Genomic DNA, 22,974 nt, shown 5'->3' on the forward strand with positions numbered 1-22,974 from the left:
GGATACAAATTGGAAAAGAAGAAGCCAACACCTAGGGCAGGTGGAAGAATTGACTCTGTGGTCATAAGAGCAGGAAAGCTGTTCCAGGCCCCCACCAGCTGCAATAATCAGGAGAGCAGGCTCCACATCTCCTGCATCTCTCAAGGACAGCACAATTGAGCCAACCCAGTTCACACAGGCATGGGGGAGCCAGCCTCCAAATTGGGAGCATGGGAGAGAAGTCCCCATTCCTCATCTGCCTGGTGGTGACATGTGTAGCGTAATGATGGCCCCATCAATGTCTCAGGTAGGTGGGGGAGCAGACCATGTGATCATAAGAGTGGGAGAGCCATCCCTGACCCCCAGCAGCTGCAGCACTCAGGAGAGCAGGCCCTGCACCTAGCCAGAGGAGCACAACAGAGTCAACTCTGTGAGTGCAGGTTTGGGTAAGCCAGCTCCAAAGTAGTAAGCATGGGAATGCTGTCCCAATTCTCATCTGGTGGACCAACCCTACAACTGGCCAGGTCCAGACCCAAGGTTATAACTTGGCCTGTCCCAACATCCACCTCATCTATGATCTTCTAGAGCACTTGAAGGAACCCTACCCACAGAACCAAAGCTGCAGGATCTCCATAATACAGGTCAACAACAGGATACCCAGGAAGAGTCCTAGTGAGGGACTCTTACTCAATAGTGTAGTAGAAACCAGAGGCCTGGAACCAGAAAAATGACTCTTTGCAATGAATACTTGCAAGTAAAGATACATGGGTTTATGGTGTGATTCACTGTGTCACACTGTAGCTTCAATAATGAGATTTATCATTTAAATTTTTTCCCCTTTTTCTCTTAAATTTTGTTCTATTGGGAGGGTGCAGTGGCAAAGGGCAGATTTGAAGGGAAGGGGAAATGAATGGGATCAAGATACATGATGTAACAAATAAATAAATAAAAGGAAAAGAAGTCAGAGTATTGATGTTTGTAGATAACATGATAGTATATATAAACGACCCCCAAAATTCTACCCAGGAACTCCTACAGCTGATAAACACCTTTAGTGAAGTTGCTGGATGCAAGATTAACTAGTTCCCCTCCCGCAAAACACCCCCAGTACCCCTCTTATATACACACATGATTAAAGTTCTAAGAAGGAAATCAGGGAAAAACACTCTTCACAATAGCCGCAAACATTATGAAATATCTTGGAGTAACTCTAACTAAGCAAGTGAAAGTCTTTTATGACAAGAACTTCAAGACTTTGAAGAAATATTGGAGAAGATATCAGAAGATGGAAAGATCTTCCTTGCACATGGATTGGTAGTATTAACATTATAAAAATGGCCATCTTACCAAAACAATCTACAGATTCAATGCAATACCCATCAAAATTCCAACACAATTCTTCACAGACTTTGAGAACAATGCTCAACTCCATATGGAAAAGCAATATATAAAACATATAAAAGCAATATATAGCGAGTCGAACACCAACATTAAATTAAATAGAGAGAAACTCAAAGCAATTCTGCTAAAATTGGGAATAATACAAGGTTGTTCTCTGTGGCTGGAAGATTTCCTGTGTCCCAGCCTGCCAGTGGTGGGGACAAATCTCTCCCATTTGAGTCCCCCAAGTAAACACACAGAGGCTCATACTACTAGTTAAAACTGCTCATCCATTAGCTCCAGCTAACTACTGACTAGCTCTTGCACTTAAACTCATCCCATTTCTGTTAATCTATATGTTGCTACGTTTTCTTTTATCTTTGTGCCATTACATGCTGCTCTCTGGACGGTGGGCTAGTCTCCTGACACAGCTTTCCTATTCCCAGAATTCTCCTTGTCTGTTTATCATGCCTATACTTCCTGCCTGACTACAGGCCAATCAGCATTTTATTTATCAACTAATCAGAACAACACATATTCACAGCATACAGAACATCCCACAGCATCCCATTTTCCAGGATAGCTAAAACTATCCTGAACAATAAAAGAACTGCTGGAGGTATCACCATCCCTGATCTCAAGCTCTACTACAGAATTATAGTAAGAAAAAGTGCATGGTATTGGCATAAAAACAGACAGGTGTATCAATATAATTGAACTGAAGACCTGACATAAATCCACACACATACCAACACCTAATTTTCAACAAAGAAGTCAAAACTCTACAATGGAGAAAAGAATGCATCTTCTACAAATGGTGCTGGTATAACCAGATGTCTGCATGTCGAAGAATGCAAATAGATCCGTATCTATCACCCTGCCCAAAACTCAAGTCCAAGTTGATCTAAGACCTCAAGGTAAGTCTCGTCACACTAAACCTGATAGAAAGGAAAATGGGAAACAGCCTTGAACACATTGGCACAAGAGACAACTTCCTGAGTAGATCACCAGCAGCACAGACCCTAAGGTCAACAATAAATGGGACGACCTTGAAATGAAAAGCTTCTGGAAGGCAAAGGATTCTGTCAATAGGACAAAATGGCAGCCTACAGAATGAGAGAAGATCTTCTCCAATCCCACATCTGACAGAGGAATGATCTCTAAAATAAAAAAAAAAACTCAAGAGACTAGACATCAAAAACAACAACAAGAACAACAAAACAAACAACCAAACAAACCAATTAAAAATTGGGGTACTGACCTAAATAGAGAATTCTCAACACAAGAATCTCAAATGGCAGACAAACATTTAAAGAAATGTTCATCATTCTTAGCCATCAGGGCAATGCAAGTATAAATGACTCTGACATTCCATCTTACACCTATTGGAATGGCTACGAAACAAACATAAATGACAGTTTATGCTTTCATTATGTTTCATGTTTCTATAAAAGTATATAAACTGTAGTATATAGCTCATTCAATGTGAAGGATTAGGCGAATAGATGTGGAACAGGAGGAACACTTTTCCATTGGTGGTGGGAGTGCAAACTTTGGAAATCAAAATGGCAGTTTCTCAGAAAGTTGGAAATCAATCTACCTCAAGATCCAGCTATACCACTCCTGGATAGAGAGACCCAAAGAATGCTCTACCATACCACAAGGACACTTGTTCAGCTATGTTCATAGCAACTTTATTTGTAATAGCCAGAAAATGGAAACAACCTAACCTAGATGCCTCCCACCCCAACAAAATAATGGATAATGAAAATGTGGTACATTTACACAATGGAATATTACTCAGCTTTGAAACACAATGACATCAGAAAATTTGACAGCAAATAGATAGACTTAGAAAAAAACATCATCCTGAGTGAGGTAACCCAGACTTGGAAAGGCAAACACGGTATGGCCTCATTCATAAGTGGATATTAGGAGTAAAGTAAAGGATAGCCATGCTATAATCCAGAGACCCAGAGATGCTGGGTAACAAAGAGTGCCCAAGGGGGATGCATGGATCTTCCTGGGAGGAGGAAATAGAGGAGATCTCTTGGATGGACTCTGGTGGGTGAACATGGAAACTTGAGGGATCCTGTATTTAAGTGGGTGGAGGGGGACAGTGCTGAGAAAGATGACTGGAAATAGGGGCATTACAGAGTCAGGTAGGAGCTGATGTAAAGGAAACTTCTACAAGTCTACAAGGATGGCCCCAGCGAGGACTTCTGGCAATAGTGGATGTATATCCTGAACTCTGTGACCGTATTGTTGACTACTATGGCTGTCACCAAAGAGCCTTCATCCAGTGAAAGGAGGCAGATTTAGAGACCCATGGCCAAACAATGGGCTGTGCTCAGGGAGAACTGCTGAGGAAAGGGAGGAGGAATTGTAGGAAATATTCACCAGGCATACAGAACTTCCCACAGCACCCCACTCTCCAGGATAGTTAAAACTATCCTGAACAATAAAAGAACTGCTGGAGGTATCACCATCCCTGATCTCAAGCTCTACTACAGAATTATAGTAAGAAAAACTGCACGGTATTGGCATAAAAGCAGACAGGTGTATCAATAGGATTGAACTGAAGACCTGATATAAATCCACACACATACCAACACCTAATTGTCAACAAAGAAGTCAAAACTATACAATGGAGAAAAGAATGCATCTTCAACAAATGGTGCTGGTATAACCAGATGTCTGCATGTAGAAGAATGCAAATAGATCCATTTCTATCACCCTGCCCAAAACTCAAGTCTAGGTGGATCTAAGACCTCAACATAAGTCTTGTCACACTAAACCTGATAGAAAAGAAAATGGGAAACAGCCTTGAACACATTGGCCCAAGAGACAACTTCCTGAATAGATCACCAACAGCACAGACCCTAAGATCAACAATTAATGGGACATCCTTGAAATGAAAACCTTCTGGAAGGCAAAGGACTGTGTCAATAGGACAAAATGTCAGCCTACAGAATGAGAAAAGGTCTTCACCAATCCTACATGTGATAGAGGGCTGATCTCTAAAATATATAAAGAACTCAAGCGACTAGACATCAAAAACAACAACAAGAACAACAAAACAAACAACCAAACAAACCAATTAAAAATTGGGGTACTGACCTAAATAGAATATTCTCAACACAAGAATCTCAAATGGCACGCAAACATTTAAAGAAATGTTCATCACTCTTAGCCATCAGTGCAATGCAAGTAAAAATGTCTCTGAGTTTCCATCTTACACCTGGTGGAATGGCCAAGAAAAAAAAACATAAATGACAGTTTATGCTTTCATTATGTTTCATGTTTCTATAAAAGTATATAAACTGTAGTATATTGCTCATTCAATGTGAAGGATTAGGCGAATAGATGTGGAACAGGAGGAACACTTTTCCATTGGTGGTGGGAGTGCAAACTTTGGAAATCAAAATGGCAGTTTCTCAGAAAGTTGGAAATCAATCTACCTCAAGATCCAGCTATACCACTCCTGGATAGAGAGACCCAAAGAATGCTCTACCATACCACAAGGACACTTGTTCAGCTATGTTCATAGCAACTTTATTTGTAATAGCCAGAAAATGGAAACAACCTAACCTAGATAACAAAATAATGGATAATGAAAATGTGGTACATTTACACAATGGAATATTACTCAGCTTTTTTTTTTTTTAAAGCAAATCTGTCACAGTTTTATTAGATTCTGGATTTGAAAGGTCCAGTCAAAGGGAAGGTGGCAGCTCTGAATCCTGGATGCCAACAGCAGGGGCTGTCTAGCACCAGATCCACTCTATCAAGTAAGGACTGGGCCAATCCTTGGCACAGATGTATATAGGGCAGGAGAAATGTCCAGGAAGCAGAGGCCCTTCCTGCCTTTTATCTGGTCCCTGTGAGCCCCAGTCCTGCTGGCATAGCCATAGCTGCTGGCCTATGACACAGCACTCTGCTTCCTCTCTTCTCTGATCTGGGCTTGTAGACAAGTCTCACCAGTGTACTGGGGTGCAGGAAGGCAATATGCCTTTCTCTGCCAGCACTCACACAGAGAGAAACAGACTAGGAGATGCTGGAGCCAGAGAAGTTGACACCACCAGCATCCCACAGTTGGGCAAAGGCGTTCGGGACAGTGTTGGCCTCTTGCAGAGGACAAAGAAGACAGAGAAGAAGGGAGGAATAGTGTGGTCACAGAGACTGTCTGTCCCTGGTTAGGTATACAAGGTGTCCAGGTCCAGCTCAGCAGCTGAGGAGTCAAGGACACGGTGGTTTGCTCGCCTCAAGATTGGGTCTCTCTACTTTAAGCTACTGCATATTCTGCTGGTGCTGCTGAATAGCATCCTGGACAGGGGCATCCATCATGGCCTCCGTGAGGACCCCATCCTCAGAGGCATATGCCATGTCCTGCCATGCCACAGCAAGCTGAGTAATCTCCTGGCCTGACATCCCCTCCGTCAGCTGGGTGACCTCTGAGTACTTCTTTCCATAGTCAAACTGGGCCACCTTCAAGCGTTGCTTTCCTTCTGTGGCCGGCTTAAGGACATACTTGTCAAAATACATTCTCACTAGGTGCTCTCGCTCCTCCCGCTGTGGCAGGGCAAAGCAGACCATCTTGTCAATGTGGTCACTGGTGGCCCAGTCCAACTGCTCAGGTTGGTTACTGGCCTGGACCAGCATGAACTTATTACTATGCTGTCCTGTCCTGTGTAGGAATGCATTCAGAGTAGCCCTGAGGTCTTCGCTTATCTTTTCAGTTGCTCGCTTCCCGAGGAAGGCATCTGCTTCATCCACAAAGAGCAGGAGGCCTCGTCGGCTGGTGCTTGCCCAGTTGAAGACCTTGTGCATGGTGATCACAACCTCCCGCCACATGGGGGGCACGTCCCTGCCTGTCATGATGGCATAGTCCATGCCTGAATGCAGTGCGATTTTCTTGGCAAACAGTGTCTTGCCAGTCCTTGGTGGTCCATATATTTGAACATTTTTATATAGGCTTTTGTTCTTCTTGGTATTTCTTGTTGCGATGGCAATATCTCACACCCTGTGCCTCCAGGCTAGGACTGAGGATGACACCCTCCAGTACGTGTTGGGGTCTGCTGACCTGGATGGGATGCCTCAGTGCCTCCAGCACTGAGATGCGTGAGGTCTCCCTCACCAGGGAGGGCTTTCCCAAGCGTGCCTCAATATACTGACCAGCAACAGCAGTAGCATTCTTGGCAGAATAGACTCCAACAGCCAGCAGTGTCAATGCAGTCACCATGGCTGTCACTTTGTCCCAGTCTGTCACAAAGGCACAGAATCCTTTACCAAACAAGGTGCCAGCCGTCTTGATAGACTCTAAGATGGTTTGGCGGTGTTCAGCAGCCTTGAGGCGAATCTGTTCCCGGATTATGTCAGCATTCTCTTGATCAGCCTTGTCCCGTGCGGGCGTCAGCTTCTACCTGCAACATCTCATTCTTATGCCTCAACTCCATCTCTCACTCCACAGTGGCTCGACACATGTCCTCCTCCTTCTGCACAGACTCCTCTTGTTTCCTTAAATTCTCTTCATTCAGAAGTTGCTGCTCTTTCAGCTGGTCCTCATAGCATTGTCGAGCTAGTTTATCCTGGTATTGGTGCTGTCAGGTCTCTTCACTCAGCGTTTTCCTTCTTTCCTCAGCTTGTACCCGGATCTGTTCACTCTTCAGCTGCTCTACAGCAGCTTCATACTCCTTGAGTTTGGACTGCTGCTCCAACTGCAGGGTCTGCTCCTGCATCTGCCCAAGGCTCAGTGCCTCCTTCGCATGGCGAGAATGCTCCAACTCACACGCCGCTTTGGCCGCTTGCACCAGACCTGTCCAGTCAAAGTTGCTCCATTTGTCCTTGGGCCATTGCCTGTCTCCAGCAACACGGTCGCCGCCATGCTCCAGGCCAGGCTGCGCAGGCAGCAAGGGCAACGGAGGCCCTGTGCCTTCGCCCTTGAGGCCCTTGTTGATACCAAAGAGCCACGACATGGTCCACAAGCGAAAGGCGCCCTCGATGGTCCGGACTCAAGTGTGACAACCAAGGCACTGGCAGTCACCATGCCTTACTCAGCTTTTAAACACAATGACATCAGGAAATCTGAGAGCAAATAGATAGACTTAGGAAAAAAAAATCATCCTGAGCGAGGTAACCTAGACTTAGAAAGGCAAACATGGTATGGACTCATTCATAAGAGGATATTAGGAGTAAAATAAAGGATAGCCATGCTATATTACAGAGACCCAGAGATGCTGGGTGACAAAGAGTGCCCAAGGGAGATGCATGGATCTTCCTGGGAAGAGGAAATAGAGGAGATCTCCTGGATGGACTCTGGTGGGTGAACATGGAAACTTGAGGGATCCTGTATTTAAGTGGGTGGAGGGGGACAGTGCTGAGAAAGATGACTGGAAATAGGGGCATTACAGAGTCAGGTAGGAGCTGATGTAAAGGAAACTTCTACAAGTCTACAAGGATGGCCCCAGCGAGGACTTCTGGCAATAGTGGATGCATATCCTGAACTCTGTGACCGTATTGTTGACTACTATGGCTGTCACCAAAGAGCCTTCATCCAGTGAAAGGAGGCAGATCTAGAGACCCATGGCCAAACAATGGGCTGTGCTCAGGGAGAACTGCTGAGGAAAGGGAGGAGGAATTGTAGGAAACAGGGGGCTGAGATCATGGCAGGAAAACACACAGGAAACCCTAGCCTGGATCATGTGAACTCACAGAGTCTGAATCAACAACCAGGGAGCCTGCATGGAACTAACCCAGGCCTTCTGCATATATGAGACCGTTTTGTAGGTTGGTCTATTTGTGGGACTCCTAACAAAGAGCAGGGGCTGTCCCAGGTGCTTGATTTGGCTCTTGGGATCCTATTCTTCATGCTGGATTGCCTTGCCCAGTCTGAATTTAGGGGAAGGTACTTGGTCTTATGACAGCTTGATAATCATAATGGGAAGCCTGCCCCTTTCTGAGCAGTTAAAGAGAAGAGGGGTGGAGTAAAGGAGGGGGGAGTGGATGGAGAGACTGCAGTCCAGATGAAAAATAAATAAATAATTTAAAAAAATCAGTGAAGGAGCAGACTTTGGGTGTTTACTATGTAAGCATAGATAATTTCTTCTTTTGTTGTTTTAACTGTGACACAATGGTTGTGCCTTAACATACTGCTATTTTAACCAACAATTCCAACTCTACAGTTACCAGCCTGTTTCTCTAGTCTGCAGTCTGGTTGAAATTCTGCTCCTGCATGTACTGGCCCTGTCACTGCTAGTAAAGGTAGCTTTAACCAAGTCTCTATCATTCTATTTATAAATAAGACTCGAGATTCAAAGGCTGGGGTGAAAACCTGCAAGCTCAGAAAGGCTGAATAGCAATTAGCTAACCCTCTGTCCTTGCTAGCATCCACAAAAGACTGGTGCTTCTGCTTTCCCAAACCAAAAATAGCAGGGCCACTCCAAACCTACTACTTCCTGTGCCTCTCTATCTCTCATGGATGCTCTCTGAGACTCTCTGATTATTTTTTGTCAACTAGTTGCCTCCTGAACCAAGGTTAATTTTATTAATTAATGCAAATGCAAACTCAGGGTTTACAGTGTGATCAAATATCCCTCAACACCTAAAAGGATGTGAAAGTCTGAAGTACAGAACCCCACTTCCCTTCTGTGTTTCCTCTCTGACAGTAGGTTATTACTTGTGTTGAACTGGAAATGTTTGTGTTTATACCTGCAGTATATTGATCCCGTTGATTTACATAAGGTTCTTTTTAATCCAACTTCTGTTTTAGTTTTAAATATATATCTCTATATTTTTGGCTGAATTATGTTATTGTCTGTGGTTGTCATTTGACTTATGTTATGTATGTACTATATATTATAAATCTTCCACAAGGTCTTCTTGCTTTAAACAATAAAAGTTATTTTTGAAGTAATTTTAAAGTGAAGTATTGTACATATGACATATTATATTTGACATTTCCACATATTTGAGTTTCCTCCTGCAGACTGACACTTTCATCTGGGAGGATTTTCTTCTCTCCGTCTCACTTCTTGCAGTGCTTGGTCACAAGTTATTTCACCTTTCATTTGTTTGACAATTTCTTTGTTTCATGTCTGGAGGTATTTTTACCAGATATGTAACACTAGACTGACAGTTGTTGTCTTTCAGAGTTTTAAAGTTGTCCTTTCATTGTTGTCCCATTTCCATTTTGTTTGTAATAAATGAGTTGATCTCTTTTCAGCTCCTTAGACACCACTGAGCCTCTTGTCTCTGCCTGATTCAAAGTTCTTTTCTTTTTAATCCAATTTCAGCTGTTTGACGATATTATGCATAATATACATAATATGTCTTGTACCCACTTTAAATGTGTGTGTGTGTGTGGTTTTTATTTTGTTTCTGGTTGATCAAATTTATTAGATAGAAACTTTAATTTAGTACTTAAAATTTTTTTTTTTTATCTAATTTTTAATTCACATTTTGGATTTGTGAGTACACATGTACTGGATTTGTTTAGCATTGTCCTAGAAGCTTGGGTGACTGTGGCCTTTTACAATTAGTTTTCTCATCTAAAATTAATATAGATGATTTCTATTAATTCTGTCTTTGATTTAACTGGTGCTTTGTCTGGTATTAACTGAATTCACTGAATTCCTAAAAATTCTATAAAAATCTACAGCTTTGAATCTTTCATTTGGTATTTTGTTGCTTCTAATACTCTATTGGAATGTACTATGTGTTATCTCATTTTTTATGTAAATTAAAAATGTAATTCAAGTGGCTATTTTAAAGCCCTTATCTCTAATTCCAGGTCACACTGCTCTGCATTTGTGAAAAATGTTTTTACTTTTGAAAAATGGGCCACTTCATATTACTTCATTGTATTTATAGTAAGCGTCAACTTTCTGACATTGAAGATTTGGATATATTTCAGGACACAGGATCATCCCCTCCCACATTATTATAAGTCTAATTGTCAGAAAGAACTGTTTCTAAAAGACAAACATGGAATTCTGCAGGGGAAACAAACATTTCTTTTTTCTTAGGGAATGAAACTCTGAGGAAATGGTCCTGAGGGAGCCTCTGTCTTCATAACCAGGCCACTGAGGTTTGCAAACCATAATGACACTATTACTCTGTTATTCACAGGGCAGAAGATGCCTTCTTCCTAGAAGCTGGAGGGTTGTTGGATAAAAAACAGTTGTAAGTCAAGGTTTTCAGTACAGAGAGGATTACAAGATAAACCTGAGATTCTGAGCTTTGGCCTGGGACAGGAGAAGGTCTGGAGCTCCAAACTGTTGCCCTCTATTCACTGGGTCTTTGTCTCCCCCAGAACACTTCAGGGGAGAGACAGTAGGCAGAACATCCTTGCTGCAAGTAAAGAAAGGTACGTGCCTGTGTATCCTGACGAGCTGTGAAAGACAGGTTCGAAATGCACTCTGTGTGGGACTCCTGGAGCTCCCTTTCTGCCTGAAGTCTGGAGGGTTTGTGACTTTGAGTACTCTGTGTCTCATCTGTAAAGTGAAGATTTCTCTATGGTGACATATTCTGAGAGCCTTTGACAGCAACTCCTCAATAGTGCTAGCCTAGAACATCATTATTAAACCTATGTGCAGTTAAGAGATTGTGGGAAACAGTATTTCAACTTGTTACCGTATAGTGCTGGCCCAGAGCAGGGTGTCTTCTACTTGTTAGTATTCACTGCAGAGCAGAGGTCCAGGTTTCAGTAACTGGTGTAGAGGCTGGACAGGGGAGGACATGGTTAAAGGACTGACTATCGAGTCTAAAAGATGTCCCTCAACCCCTGCTCTCATTCTAGGGGATCATTATAGCCCTTTACTGTGCTCTGGAAGTTCAGTCACTTGGTAGTTTCCTGACGAGTCACCTTAAATAGTTCAAGTCTTCCTATCAGAGCCCACCTCTCCTTTGGATGGATGAAGAGGACGCAGGTTTGTGAGGATGGTGATGATATTTCTTTGTCTCCATTGGTTCTCTTCTCTGTCACACAGGCCTCCCTCCTGAGAAGAATGACTTCCACGAATTCCTCTGTGACACAGTTCATCCTTGCAGGCCTGACAGACCAGCCAGGACTCCGCATGCCCCTCTTCTTCCTGTTCCTAGGTTTCTACATGGTCACTATGGTGGGGAACCTGGGTTTGATCGCCCTCATAGGGCTGAACTCTCATTTGCACACCCCCATGTACTTCTTTCTCTTCAATCTTTCCTTAATAGATTCTTGTTACTCCTCCACTATCATTCCCAAAATGCTGATGAGTTTTGTTTCAAAGAAGAACATCATCTCATACTCAGGGTGTATGACCCAGCTCTTTTTTTTCTGTTTCTTTGTAATCTCTGAGTCCTTCATTCTGTCTGCAATGGCATATGACCGTTATGTTGCCATCTGCAACCCCCTGATGTATACAGTCACCATGTCTCCCCAGGTGTATTTCCTCCTTCTACTGGGTGTGTATGTTATAGGCTTCTCTGGAGGCATGGCCCACATGGGAAACATAATGAATCTGACCTTCTGTGCTGACAACCTTGTCAATCACTTCATGTGTGACATCCTTCCCCTTCTGGAGCTGTCCTGCGACAGCACCTTCACAAATGACCTGGTAGTCTTCATTGTCGTGGCCTTTGGTATTGGTGTGCCCATTGTTACCATCTTCATTTCTTATGCCCTCATCCTCTCCAGCATTCTTCGCATGCATTCCACAGAGGGCAGGTCCAAGGCCTTCAGCACCTGCAGCTCCCACATGATCGTGGTTTGTCTTTTCTTTGGTTCTGGGGCTTTCATGTACCTCAAGCCACCTTCCATTTTACCCCTTGACCAAGGGAAAGTGTCTTCCTTGTTCTATACCATTGTGGTGCCCATGTTGAACCCTCTGATCTATAGCTTGAGAAATAAGGAAGTCAAGGTTGCTCTGAGGAAAACTCTTGCCAGGAGAGTATTTTCTTAACAGAGGAGCCGTGTCAAGAGCTGCAGTGATGTGACTGGTCAGTGAGCAGTATTCACATGGAAAGGGCTGTGTTTGGATAAGAAGACACAAGTTTGCAACGAGTGGTTAAAGTCTAGTAGTTTTCTTCTTGTAGAAGAAGAGAAGTTTATGGCCTTCTGGAGTGAACCTAGGTCATTACGGATGCTGGGCAATTTTTCCATCATTGTGCTACATTAGACCCAAAAATGGTATTTCAAACTTTTATATCTGAGTGAGCTTTAAACACAGCTCTATTGTTCTTGACCCTTTTTCAGTCTGTGGTCTTTCAATATTTTTTTTAAGAGAGAAGACATATTTCACTATTGAAAATGCACAAGTTTATAGTTAGGTGTTATTGTCTCTTTTATTTACAAACTCTGGGTTTTTGTAACTTATAAACACAGAGCGAAATAGTTTCCTCCAATGTCACCACAGTCAGAGTTCTCAGCAAGTGTCTTAACATGCCAGATTTGGCCATTCATCCAATTTTTAATTTTATGCAAGCTTTTGTATAACCACAGACCATTTATTCTTACAAGAGCCTTATGAATTATTAAATCTAATCTCATTCATCTCATTGGAGACTCAGAAGTATGTTTTTTATTCAAGGATACAGAAGTATCTGGTGTAAAAAAATAAATCGAAATCCAGAAAGATGAATTTATGTCTGTTTTGTTTGCCTTTCTGCTGTGGTTTCTTGTCATGTTACCTATTGTTTAGGATTTCCTATTTTAAATAATAATTTTAAATTATTCTATCTTTGAAATTAAAATATAATTATATTTTCCTCTTCCCTTTCTTCTGTCTTCCTTCTTCTATACACCCTCTTTATCTTTCAAATTCATGACCTCTTTTTCTTTAATTATTACATATTCTTAAATATATAAATTTTGATTTATGTTCTTTGATTAATCTTTATAATACATTCAATAGGTATATGGTATACAATATTAGGGCCAAATGCTTGGTAAGATTTCCGTCTTAAAACATGATAATACATCAAAAGTTGATTGTACTTACAATAATGTAACTTCATAAAAAGCCATTTTTGGGGCGAGTTTGGTAGAGATGCCTCGGTGATGAAAGCACTTGCTGCTCTTCTAGAGGACCAGCACATAGTTCTGAGCACCTAGGTTCGGTGGCTCCCAACTGCCTGTAGCTCTAGTTTTAGAGGACATAGCACCTTTCTCTGGCTTGCAAATGTACACATGTGGCACAAACACACTCACATACACAAACACACACATAAACACACACACACACACACACACACACACGCACACACACACACACACACACACACATACACACACCAAACAAACAGACAAACAAACAAAACCCTCCCAAATTTTTAAAAATCAAGCAAATTGAGAACATTGCCTTGGAGGTCCTGTGTATCTGTGTCTTGCTTCAACAGTGTTTGGATGTAAGAGACCCCAGGACTCCCTGTTGTCAGTTTCCAGCAGCTTTACAGTCTTTTTATTCTCAGCCTTTGAAACCATCTCCTCACTGCCTTTGGCTCCTAGGACCAGCCAACACTGGCTTCTTGTAGTTACTGAGGATCATCCATGACCTCCCAAATTCGTCAGAATTATTCCACAAAAGTGGAAACTGCCATGAACTGCCTCATCAACTTGCATCTGTGACCTTCTTATACCTACATCTTTCTGGGCTACTACTTTGATCATGATGACATGGCTTGAGAGGGTGTAGACTACTTCTTCCCTGAACTGAACAAGAAAAAGCACAAGGACTCTGAGTCTCTCCTCAAGTAGCTAAACAATGATGTGGCCACACACTCTTCCAGGATGTTCAGAAGCCATCTCAAGATGAGTAGGGTAAAACTAGGGAGACCATGGAAGCAGCCTTGGCCCTTGAAAAGAACCAGAACCAGGCTCCCTTCATTCTTGGATCTTCCTTCCCTGGTTTCTGCCCATAGAGACCCTCCTCTCTGTGACTTCTTGGAAAATTACTTCCTGGATGAGGTGAAGCTCATCAGGAAGATGGCCATTCACATGACCAACTTGTGTAGGCTGGCTAGGCTGCAGCCAAGGCAGACTGACTTTCCCCAAGCATTTATGAGTGAGTATCTGTTTGAGAGGCTCACTCTCAAGCATGATTAGAAGGTATCCTCACTTTTTGAGGGACTCTCTCCTCTGCTCTATACCAGCCAGCCTCAGGACCTCCACCCAAACCTCTTAAGCCACTAGGCAGCTCTTTAGTCTCCCTGCTCCCTGGAGCCCCTCCAAAGTCTTGAGACTAAGTAAAGACAAAGCTTTATGGAAAAGCAAAAAAAAAAAAAACAAGAAAAATTTACATATTAACATTTTTTGACTTTGAAATTATTTATTACCATATTTATGCCACAGATGGGCATATGTATACATATTACAAATGTGCACATGTATGAGGAATACAGATAATCATGAATGTGCACAAGCATACAAAACATCTGTATCTTTTCATAGACAGAAGAAAACTTTCCTTGTTTTTAGCCAACGGACAATGGATACATCACTGTATTATGTGTTTGTCATTGACTTAAGATTGACATCATGTGTGGAACTCAGCAACTTCAGTCTCATGCATTAGGACTCCTAGGGTCTTGATTGTTATAAAGATGCTGAATGTAAAGCTATACAGGTCTAAAGACAAATGAACAGGATTTTGAGCTTTTTTGGGTGTAAATTTGAGTATTTGAGCCTTGATGGAGAAATCTGTGACTCAGGATAACCAACTAAGGATTGGGTGTTTTAAGAGAGCAGTGAATAATTTAGGGGGATTCAGTTATTTATCAAGAAACATAAAAAAGCTGCTTATTAGAAGTATTTACATGGCACCCTTAAGGATGCACTAAGCCAATTAGTATCTTAGCTTTTCATTTTTAGCCTTTTATTCAACATTTTCAGTGTTATGTTAGGAAGACTTATGTGAATATCCAGCGTACTAGATGTAGGGTAAAAGGTCAGAGCCCACTCCCCAATGAAAAAACTTACCAAACCCACCAATCCCTGAGCACAAAACCCACCATTCCTGAGCATGAAACCCGCCAATCCTTGAGATGGAAACATTACACGAAGCCTGTCTTTTGCTTAGTTCTCTGCTGCTTCTCCCCTGAGCAGAGGCAGCCGCTCTTCTTCCTTTCCAATAAATCTCTTGTATGAGGTTTGTTGAGCCCTGCGACTTTGTGGTATTCCTGAGTCTGAGGTTACTATATTTATATATATAACACTTGCACTGGGAAAACCTTTCCCCTCAGAGCTGTAACACTTACACCAGACAGCTAGAAATATGAATTAAAAAAATCAGTAAAGGAGCAGATTTTGGGTGCTTACTACATAAGAATAAATAATTTATTCTCTCTTATACTTTCAGGTGTTTTCTTTATGTTGACTGAAACTGTCAAACAAAAATCAAGTGAGAAAAAATAGCATTAAAAAAACAAACAAACAAACAGAAAATCAGGTAATATTTCACACCGGAAATAGACTTGTGGGCAAGGTCTTGGTTGTGTGGTCTGGTCATTTCTTCTGTGGTGGTTTCTTAGTAATTTATAAACAATTGCTTGTAATGGTCTGTTGCCTTCCTCTTTCTCAGTGAGATGGTCTATATTTGCTGAAATGTTCAAATGTCTGAGTCTGAGAGGTGCCTTGTTCTCAGTGCTAGACATTCTGATTGCAGTGACCAAGAAGTCCTACAAAGTCGACCAGAGCAGACAACTGAGCACAGAGGTTGGGGAAAAGAGGTGCTGGGATAGGACTATGACTTTGAGCTGGAACAGAGAAGAGAGAGAGAGGGTTCTGGGAGTCCCTAGAGGTGGAACTGTTACCTGATCACATAGTCTCTTGAATTGCTTCCCTGTCTCAGCATGAACCCCCTGGGCCACATTAAAGAGACAGCACTTACCTGCTTGTGCCAAGTTATCAATTTTTCTTACTCAGTCTTCTGGTTTTTCCTTGCTGCCTGGACTGTAGGTATCAGGATACCTCTAATTAGACAGTCAAGTACTCTTTCCAGGGTAACTGACATTCATAGAAGGTTTTCTGCTTCTATTTCTGAAACAGTGGGGTATGCGGAATGAGGAAGAGTGTGTGACTTCCCATTCACTTGGAAGGGTTAGAAGGGAGGAAGAAGTGCTTCTCTCCATCCTGGGCTTGAGAGAAGAGATGGTAGGAGAATAAGGAAGCATTCCTGGGACATGTGCCAAGCTAGCTGCACACCCAGGAGGGAGAGCTGACACCCCAATTCCTGCATGGCCCATGTTGTCTTTGGTAGAGGTTGTGGATTTGCTGGGTTAGAATCTGAAGCAGCAAATGTAGCAGCTTGTTGATGTCTGTGGGGCTTGGGTTTCAGAGAAGAACAAAGTGGAGAAAGAAGGAAGGGAAATGGCTGTGACCAGGAATGCAGTGTGGCAGACACTCAAACTCCTCATTGAGATGAAATAATCAGTGATCCAGGAATGCAGTGTGGCAGACACTCAAACCCCTCACTGAGATGAAGCAATCAGAACCCCAGACCGGGAGGAAACTGTTCTGTAAGAGGACGATTGCTTAAAGCTGGTCTCAACACCTTGTAACGGTCACCCATATGTAACTCAGATTAAGTCTGTCTCTGTCCGTCTGTCTATCTCCCTCCCCACTTCTATCTCTTCCTCTGTCTCTGTCTCTGTCTCTCTCTGTCTCTCTCTGTCTCTGTCTCTCTCTGTCTCTCTCTCTCTCTCTCTCTCTCTCTCTCTCTCTCTCTCTCTCTCTCTCTCTCTCTCTCTCTCTCTCTCCTGTCTGTGTAGCTCATGCTGGCCTTAACCTGGTTTTTCTGCTTAAGATTCTTGCATTTGAGAGAGATGAGCCACTGTATCCAATGTAGAATAAAACTTAGTTTTTAAAGCAGTGAGGGGTTCTTACATATACATTGAAATTATACTAGTTTCTCTATAGAACTTGTTTATTAATACAATATACATACTATTTTTAAAGCCATTCGCTATGCTGGTATCTTAAGTATACATTTTGTCTGCCTGTGGGGTTATCCTTACCCAACCCTGACCTGAATTATGAAATCTCTCATAACAAGAAGTTCCTACCTGGAGCAACTTTCAGCAGTGGCACAAAGTAGTAATAGTCTCTGCTGCACAAAATAAATTCACCAGGGGACAATTCCTGGCATAATAGTAGGGACACCAGCAGCCAGGAGACATTGTGCAACTCTAGCCTTGACCTTCCTGGTTATAGTGGTGAGTAGCTACAACTGTAAACCTGTAGTTATTTGGGAGAAGGAAGAGTGGCAAATCTAGAGAGAGCCCCTTGTGGTAGAATCCCTGTAGCCGGACATCAGAACCTCTGAGAGCAATAACCACATTCTCTCCCCTGCCTTGAGGTATTTATTAGACTGCTGTCTGTTTCTGTTCTCTTTCCATCATTTGAAATACTTTATTACAGAGAATGAGATGAGAATGGCTGAAAGAATAGTTTACATCATTAAGTCACAAGTGACAGATTCAAAACACAGATGGTAGCTCATGCTGGAGAGGATGTGGAGCAAGGGGAGAGATGGCTGGAAATGGGGGGCATTTGGGGTGGGGTGTGGAAACCTAGTGCAGTGGAAACTTCCTGGAATCTAAGAAAGTTATCCTAATGAAGACTCCTAGTAATGGGGGATACCGAGTCTCAACTGGCCATCTCTTAGAGGTAAGTAAGGTTTCCAGTGAGGGGTCTGGGTTGCATTCAGTTGAGTTGTTGACCAAATGAGTCCCACGGAAAACTGCTCAAGCTCATGCTAAGACAAAAGGCTGCTTTCCACAAACTTACAGTGGAGCCCCATTGCTGCCACCAACATCCACACAACTAATTGAACATGGAGAAGGTAAGCTAGTGCCTACATGGAGCCTTCGCCCCCATGGTATGTTCTCTTTGGTGCAGGAGCACACTTTGCAGGCTATCAAAAGAGAAATGTGGACACCAACCCAGCCACAAAACCTTGACCTACAAACTGCCTGCAAAACATGCTAGGGAAATGGTGGCAAAGAATTTGTGACAGTATGCAACAAACGTGTGATTTGACTTAGGGCCTATTGCATGAGAAGAAACCCATGCCCAACACTGCTTCTGTAACCAAGACCCAGAGACTAGATTGCCCAAAGACCTGGGGTAAAAGCAAACATGACTGGTGAAAAAAACAAGCTAAACCAAACAAAACCAACAGAATGATTCCTAGTGTTATTCTTCTGTACTCATAGATAAGGATGTTATCTGGTCATCATCAGAAATCATCAGAGAGAGGCTTCCTCCAACAGCATATGGAAATGGATGCAGAGATCCACAGCTAGACATTATGTAGCAAGAAAGTCTAAATTGGAGTTTTCCATCAAATCCCTACCCTCAGAGCTCAGAAAATCCCGTGGAAGAGAAGGCAGAAAAAGTTTAAGAGTCAGAGGGGATGGAGGACACAAAGAATATATGATTCCCAGAATCAACTAAACAAGGTGCTTACTAGCTCACAGACATGGATGCAGCAAGCACAGGGCCTATATGGGTCTATACCACATCCTGTGGGTATATATTATAGCTAATCGTTTAGTATTTTTATGGGAGTCCCACTTGTGAGAATGAGTGGGTCTCTGATGCTTTTGCCTGCTCTTGGAACTCTTTCCCTCCAGTTGGGTTGCTGTATCCAACTTATATATGAAAATTTTTGCTTCATCTTATATTTTATTTTATAATCTGGTTGTTATCTCTTAGAAGCCTGTTCTTTTTTTTATTGTTTTGTTTTTTCAAGACTGGGTTTCTATGTGTAGCTTTGAAGCCTGACCTGAAACTCACTCTCTAGACCAGGCTGGCCTCGAACTCACAGAGATCTCCCTGCCTCTGCCTCCCAAGTGCTGGAATTAAGGGTGTGTGCCACCACTGCCTGGTACCTGTTCTTTTCTAATGAGACACAGAAAGGGAGTGGATATGGGGAGGGGGGGTAAGGAGGAACTGGAAGGATTGGAGGGAGAGGAGACTATAATCAGGATATATTATATGAGAAAAGAATCTATTTTTAATGAAAGGAATAAAGAACAACAGCAAAAATACCAAATGTCTTGTATTTTACTCTCCTAACAATAGACCCTCTGATGATGGAATGGCTCAACAAGTTCAGGACAGAGCAGGACAGGCTACACAACCGTTCCAGCCAACCAATCATCCTCTTCTTCAAACTGACCAAACCCAAACTACGGGAAGAAAACTCTTCAGAGACTTTAGGAACCCTAGGCCTCTAGAAGAGATTGATTCTCGGCTTCCTGAGTGTCCTATCTGCTTCACCAAGTGTCTTTTTCTTGGTGAGCCTGTTGTATGTGTATTTCTTCACCCCCAAAACACCTTTCTTAACTGCTGATTGTGTCCAGGGTGTTCAAGATTTCTCCTCTGCTATCTGTTTCACTGAACATTTCTTGCCTTTTAATTCTTTAATTGGCAGAGAAAGCAAACCTGATCAAGAGCCCTAGACTGTGTCACTGGCATAAGTTGTGGGTAGGTTAATGTTGATTATTGGCTTGACAGGATAGATGTTTATCCAGGAGATGAGCTCCATGACAGACTTGTGAAGGATCTATCTAGATTAGTTGAGATTTTGATCCTAAGTGTGAGAGATTGTATAAAGTCAGGTGAACTGTGGTGGGAAGCTCCACCCATTGTGGGTAGTACCACTGCATGACTGGGGTCTTGGAATGAATGAAATGGAGAGAAAGCTGAACACAAACAATCATACCTCTCTTTTTTCTCAATGTGGACACAATGTGCCTAGTTGTCTTATGCTCCTATCTTCAAAGGAATTCTTCCATCCTTCAGTTGCTTTGGTCCAGATTATTAATTATAGCATCAGGACAAAGAACTAGGACAACTGTATAAATGAAGAAGTATAGATTAAAATATCAGGATGGAAATCTTAGCTTCCGATTGGTTCACTATGTAAAGAAATCATTAGAAAACACGGGGAAAAGGGTATGTTTATACTTCTGGCAGGAATGTCATTGGAAAAAAGATTTAGTGAGAATAAATCCAGTATTCTTACAGAGTGCATGATTAGAAACAGCAAAGTTAATTGTTAGGAGCTTATCTTTAGAAGATGAATGTAATAGCCAGGCACAGAAGAGCAAATGCCATGTGAGTCCCTCACATGAACTCTGATCATGCTGATCTCACAGAAGGCAACAATAGAATAGCTGCCATTAGAAGCTGGGAGAGCACAGAAAGTGGTTGCCAATGGATAAAAGCAGTAGAAAAAATGGAGGAACAAGCTCTGGCCTTCTACTGCACAATAGACTTGCTGTAATAGTAACAATGCATTATGTATTTTCAAATAACTAGGAAAGAGGATTTTGAATATTCTCATCACACAGAAATAACAAGTATTGGAGGTGATAGATAAGCTCATCATCCTGATTTAATAATTTTATAATGTACATATGCACATACTGTACAAATTTATGATAATAAAAAATGAAATAAAAATTGTCATGATTTCAAAAATTCACATTCATTACAGCAGAATTTGTCTTTGTAAAATTTGAGATAACATCAGATGAAGAAAAATAGACACATCCTACTTGATGGTATACCTATGGAAGGGGTATCATGTACTGTTTGGCAGCCTCTATTGCCTCCCTGACCAACTCACATTGGGGACTGAGGATTTTTTAAATCACCCACTGATTTTAAGAGTAGAATAGCATTATCCAGCTATGCAGGGTAATGTCATTAAATCTCTCTTTTTTTATTTGGGTTATAAGATAGTGGGTTTCCATACAGGTTTTGGATAATCTTCCTTCATCCACTCTTGTATCCTTAATACCTGTACCATCCAAATCCAATCTTTCTGGTGGAACTCTTCTCAATGTGGGCTCTCTCTTATTTTCCCTTTATCTGTGTTCTACTATTCTCTCTTTTTTAAGGTATCCCTCACATTGTCCCTTTCAAATTTCATGGCTTGTACAGCTGTTATGTGTTAAACACACAATGCACACATGGAGGAGAGAATGTGGTATCTATGAGCCTACATGACCTCACTCAGTGTAATTTGTCTAGTCCTAGTTGTTTTATTCATTTTTTGAGTTGTGGAGTTTTGCTTATAAAGCCTGTGCCTATGTCTACTTGTTGAAATGCATGTCTTATTTTCTCTCTATATCTGGTCTCCTGTTGAGGTCTTTTTGATCCACCTAGAGTTAACATTTGTGCAAGGAGAGATATAGGGATATAGTTTCACTCTTTTGCATGCTGATATTGTGGTTTTTATGCCATTTGTTGAAGATGCCTTCTCCTCTCCAATTCATGTATTTTGACATCTTTTAAAAAATTGTTGTCTTAATCACTGTTTCATTGATGTGAAGAGACACCATGACCAAGGAAACCCTTAAAATGGAAAGCATTTAATTTGGGGTTTGTTTAAAGTTTTAGAGACTTAGTCCATTATCATCATGGTGGAGAGCAGGTCAGCATGCATGACATCAGATCAGTAGCTGAGAGCTGCATTTTGATCTTCAGGCTGCAGGACGAGAGAGAACTGGACCAGGCATAGACTTTTGAAACTTCAAAGCCCACTCCCAGTGAGACACTTCTTCCAAAAAGGCCACACACATTCCAGGACCATGCCTCCTGATTCTTCTCAAATATTGCCATTCTCTGATGACTAAGCATTCAAATATATGAGTTTCTGGGGGCCATTCTTACTTATATGACTTCACTCTAGCTATAGTTGCAAGGATTTATATCTGGGTCCTCTACTCTGTTCCACTGATCCATGTGTCTGTTTTGTCCCAGTACCATGTTTTTATTTATTCATTTTAATTTTTATTGCTATAGCTTTGTAGTGTAATTTGAAATCATGGATGGTGATATCTCCAGCAGTGTTCCTTTTGTTCAGAATTTCATTTTAGACTTTTGTGTTTCCATATAAAATTTGAGATCATTTTATTTTCATCTTTAAAAAAATGGCTCTGAAATCTTGATTGAATCTGCAGATTCCTTTTTTTCAGTGGACATTTTCACAATGTCCATGAGCATGAAGGGTCTTTCCATCTTCTGGTGTCTTTGTCAATTTTTTTAGTGTCTTAAAGTTTTCATCATAGAGTGTATTAGTCAAAGTTTTCTAGAGGAAGAGGACTGATTGAATAAATATATCTATATTTATATCTATGTCTATCTGTATACACATACAAGATTGATTAGATTGACTTATAGGCTCTTTTCTAGCTAGTCCAACAATGACTGTCTATTGACAGACAGTCCAAGAATCCAGTGGTTGTTCAGTCTGTGAGGCTGGATATCTCAGCTGGCCTTCAGTATACATTGGAATCTTGAAGACGTAGGCTCTGTGTTGTGGAGGTATTCACTAGAGAAGACTGCCCAGGCATGGGTTTAATCCAATAGAAATGCTTTATTAGCTGGCCAATGACCACACTGGGTGCTTGGGATCCCAGTGTAGCACTGAGCCTTTTTCAGGGTGAGCTTTTAATCATGAAAACCATGTCCTGGATTGACATACTTCAGTTACCTAGAAGCAGAACTACAGAAGTCAAAAAGCAAGTTAGTATATTTAGATACTTTCCTAGAACTATGGGCTTTGATGGATTAGGACTTTGTTTTCATTTTTGGCAGGTGATGCTGTCTACATGATGAGATTTACA

The 22,974-nt window shown here is 41.8% G+C and overlaps 1 protein-coding gene and 2 pseudogenes across 1 annotated transcript; 2 read left to right on the top strand and 1 right to left on the bottom strand.

Moving 5' to 3' along the window:
* Positions 1-5,583: 5,583 nt before the first annotated feature.
* Positions 5,584-7,334, bottom strand: LOC118588001 (annotated as a pseudogene).
* A 4,011-nt stretch (positions 7,335-11,345) lies between these two features.
* On the top strand, positions 11,346-12,337 carry LOC118587884 (olfactory receptor 145-like). Its single transcript, XM_036194032.1, has one exon. The coding sequence runs from the start codon at positions 11,364-11,366 to the stop codon at positions 12,294-12,296; it is 933 nt and encodes a 310-aa protein (XP_036049925.1). The 5' UTR covers positions 11,346-11,363; the 3' UTR covers positions 12,297-12,337.
* A 1,545-nt stretch (positions 12,338-13,882) lies between these two features.
* Positions 13,883-14,437, top strand: LOC118586694 (annotated as a pseudogene).
* Positions 14,438-22,974: the final 8,537 nt, after the last annotated feature.

The sequence above is a fragment of the Onychomys torridus genome, chromosome 7, assembly GCF_903995425.1.
Source record: "Onychomys torridus chromosome 7, mOncTor1.1, whole genome shotgun sequence".
Classification (NCBI taxonomy): Eukaryota; Metazoa; Chordata; class Mammalia; order Rodentia; family Cricetidae; genus Onychomys; species Onychomys torridus.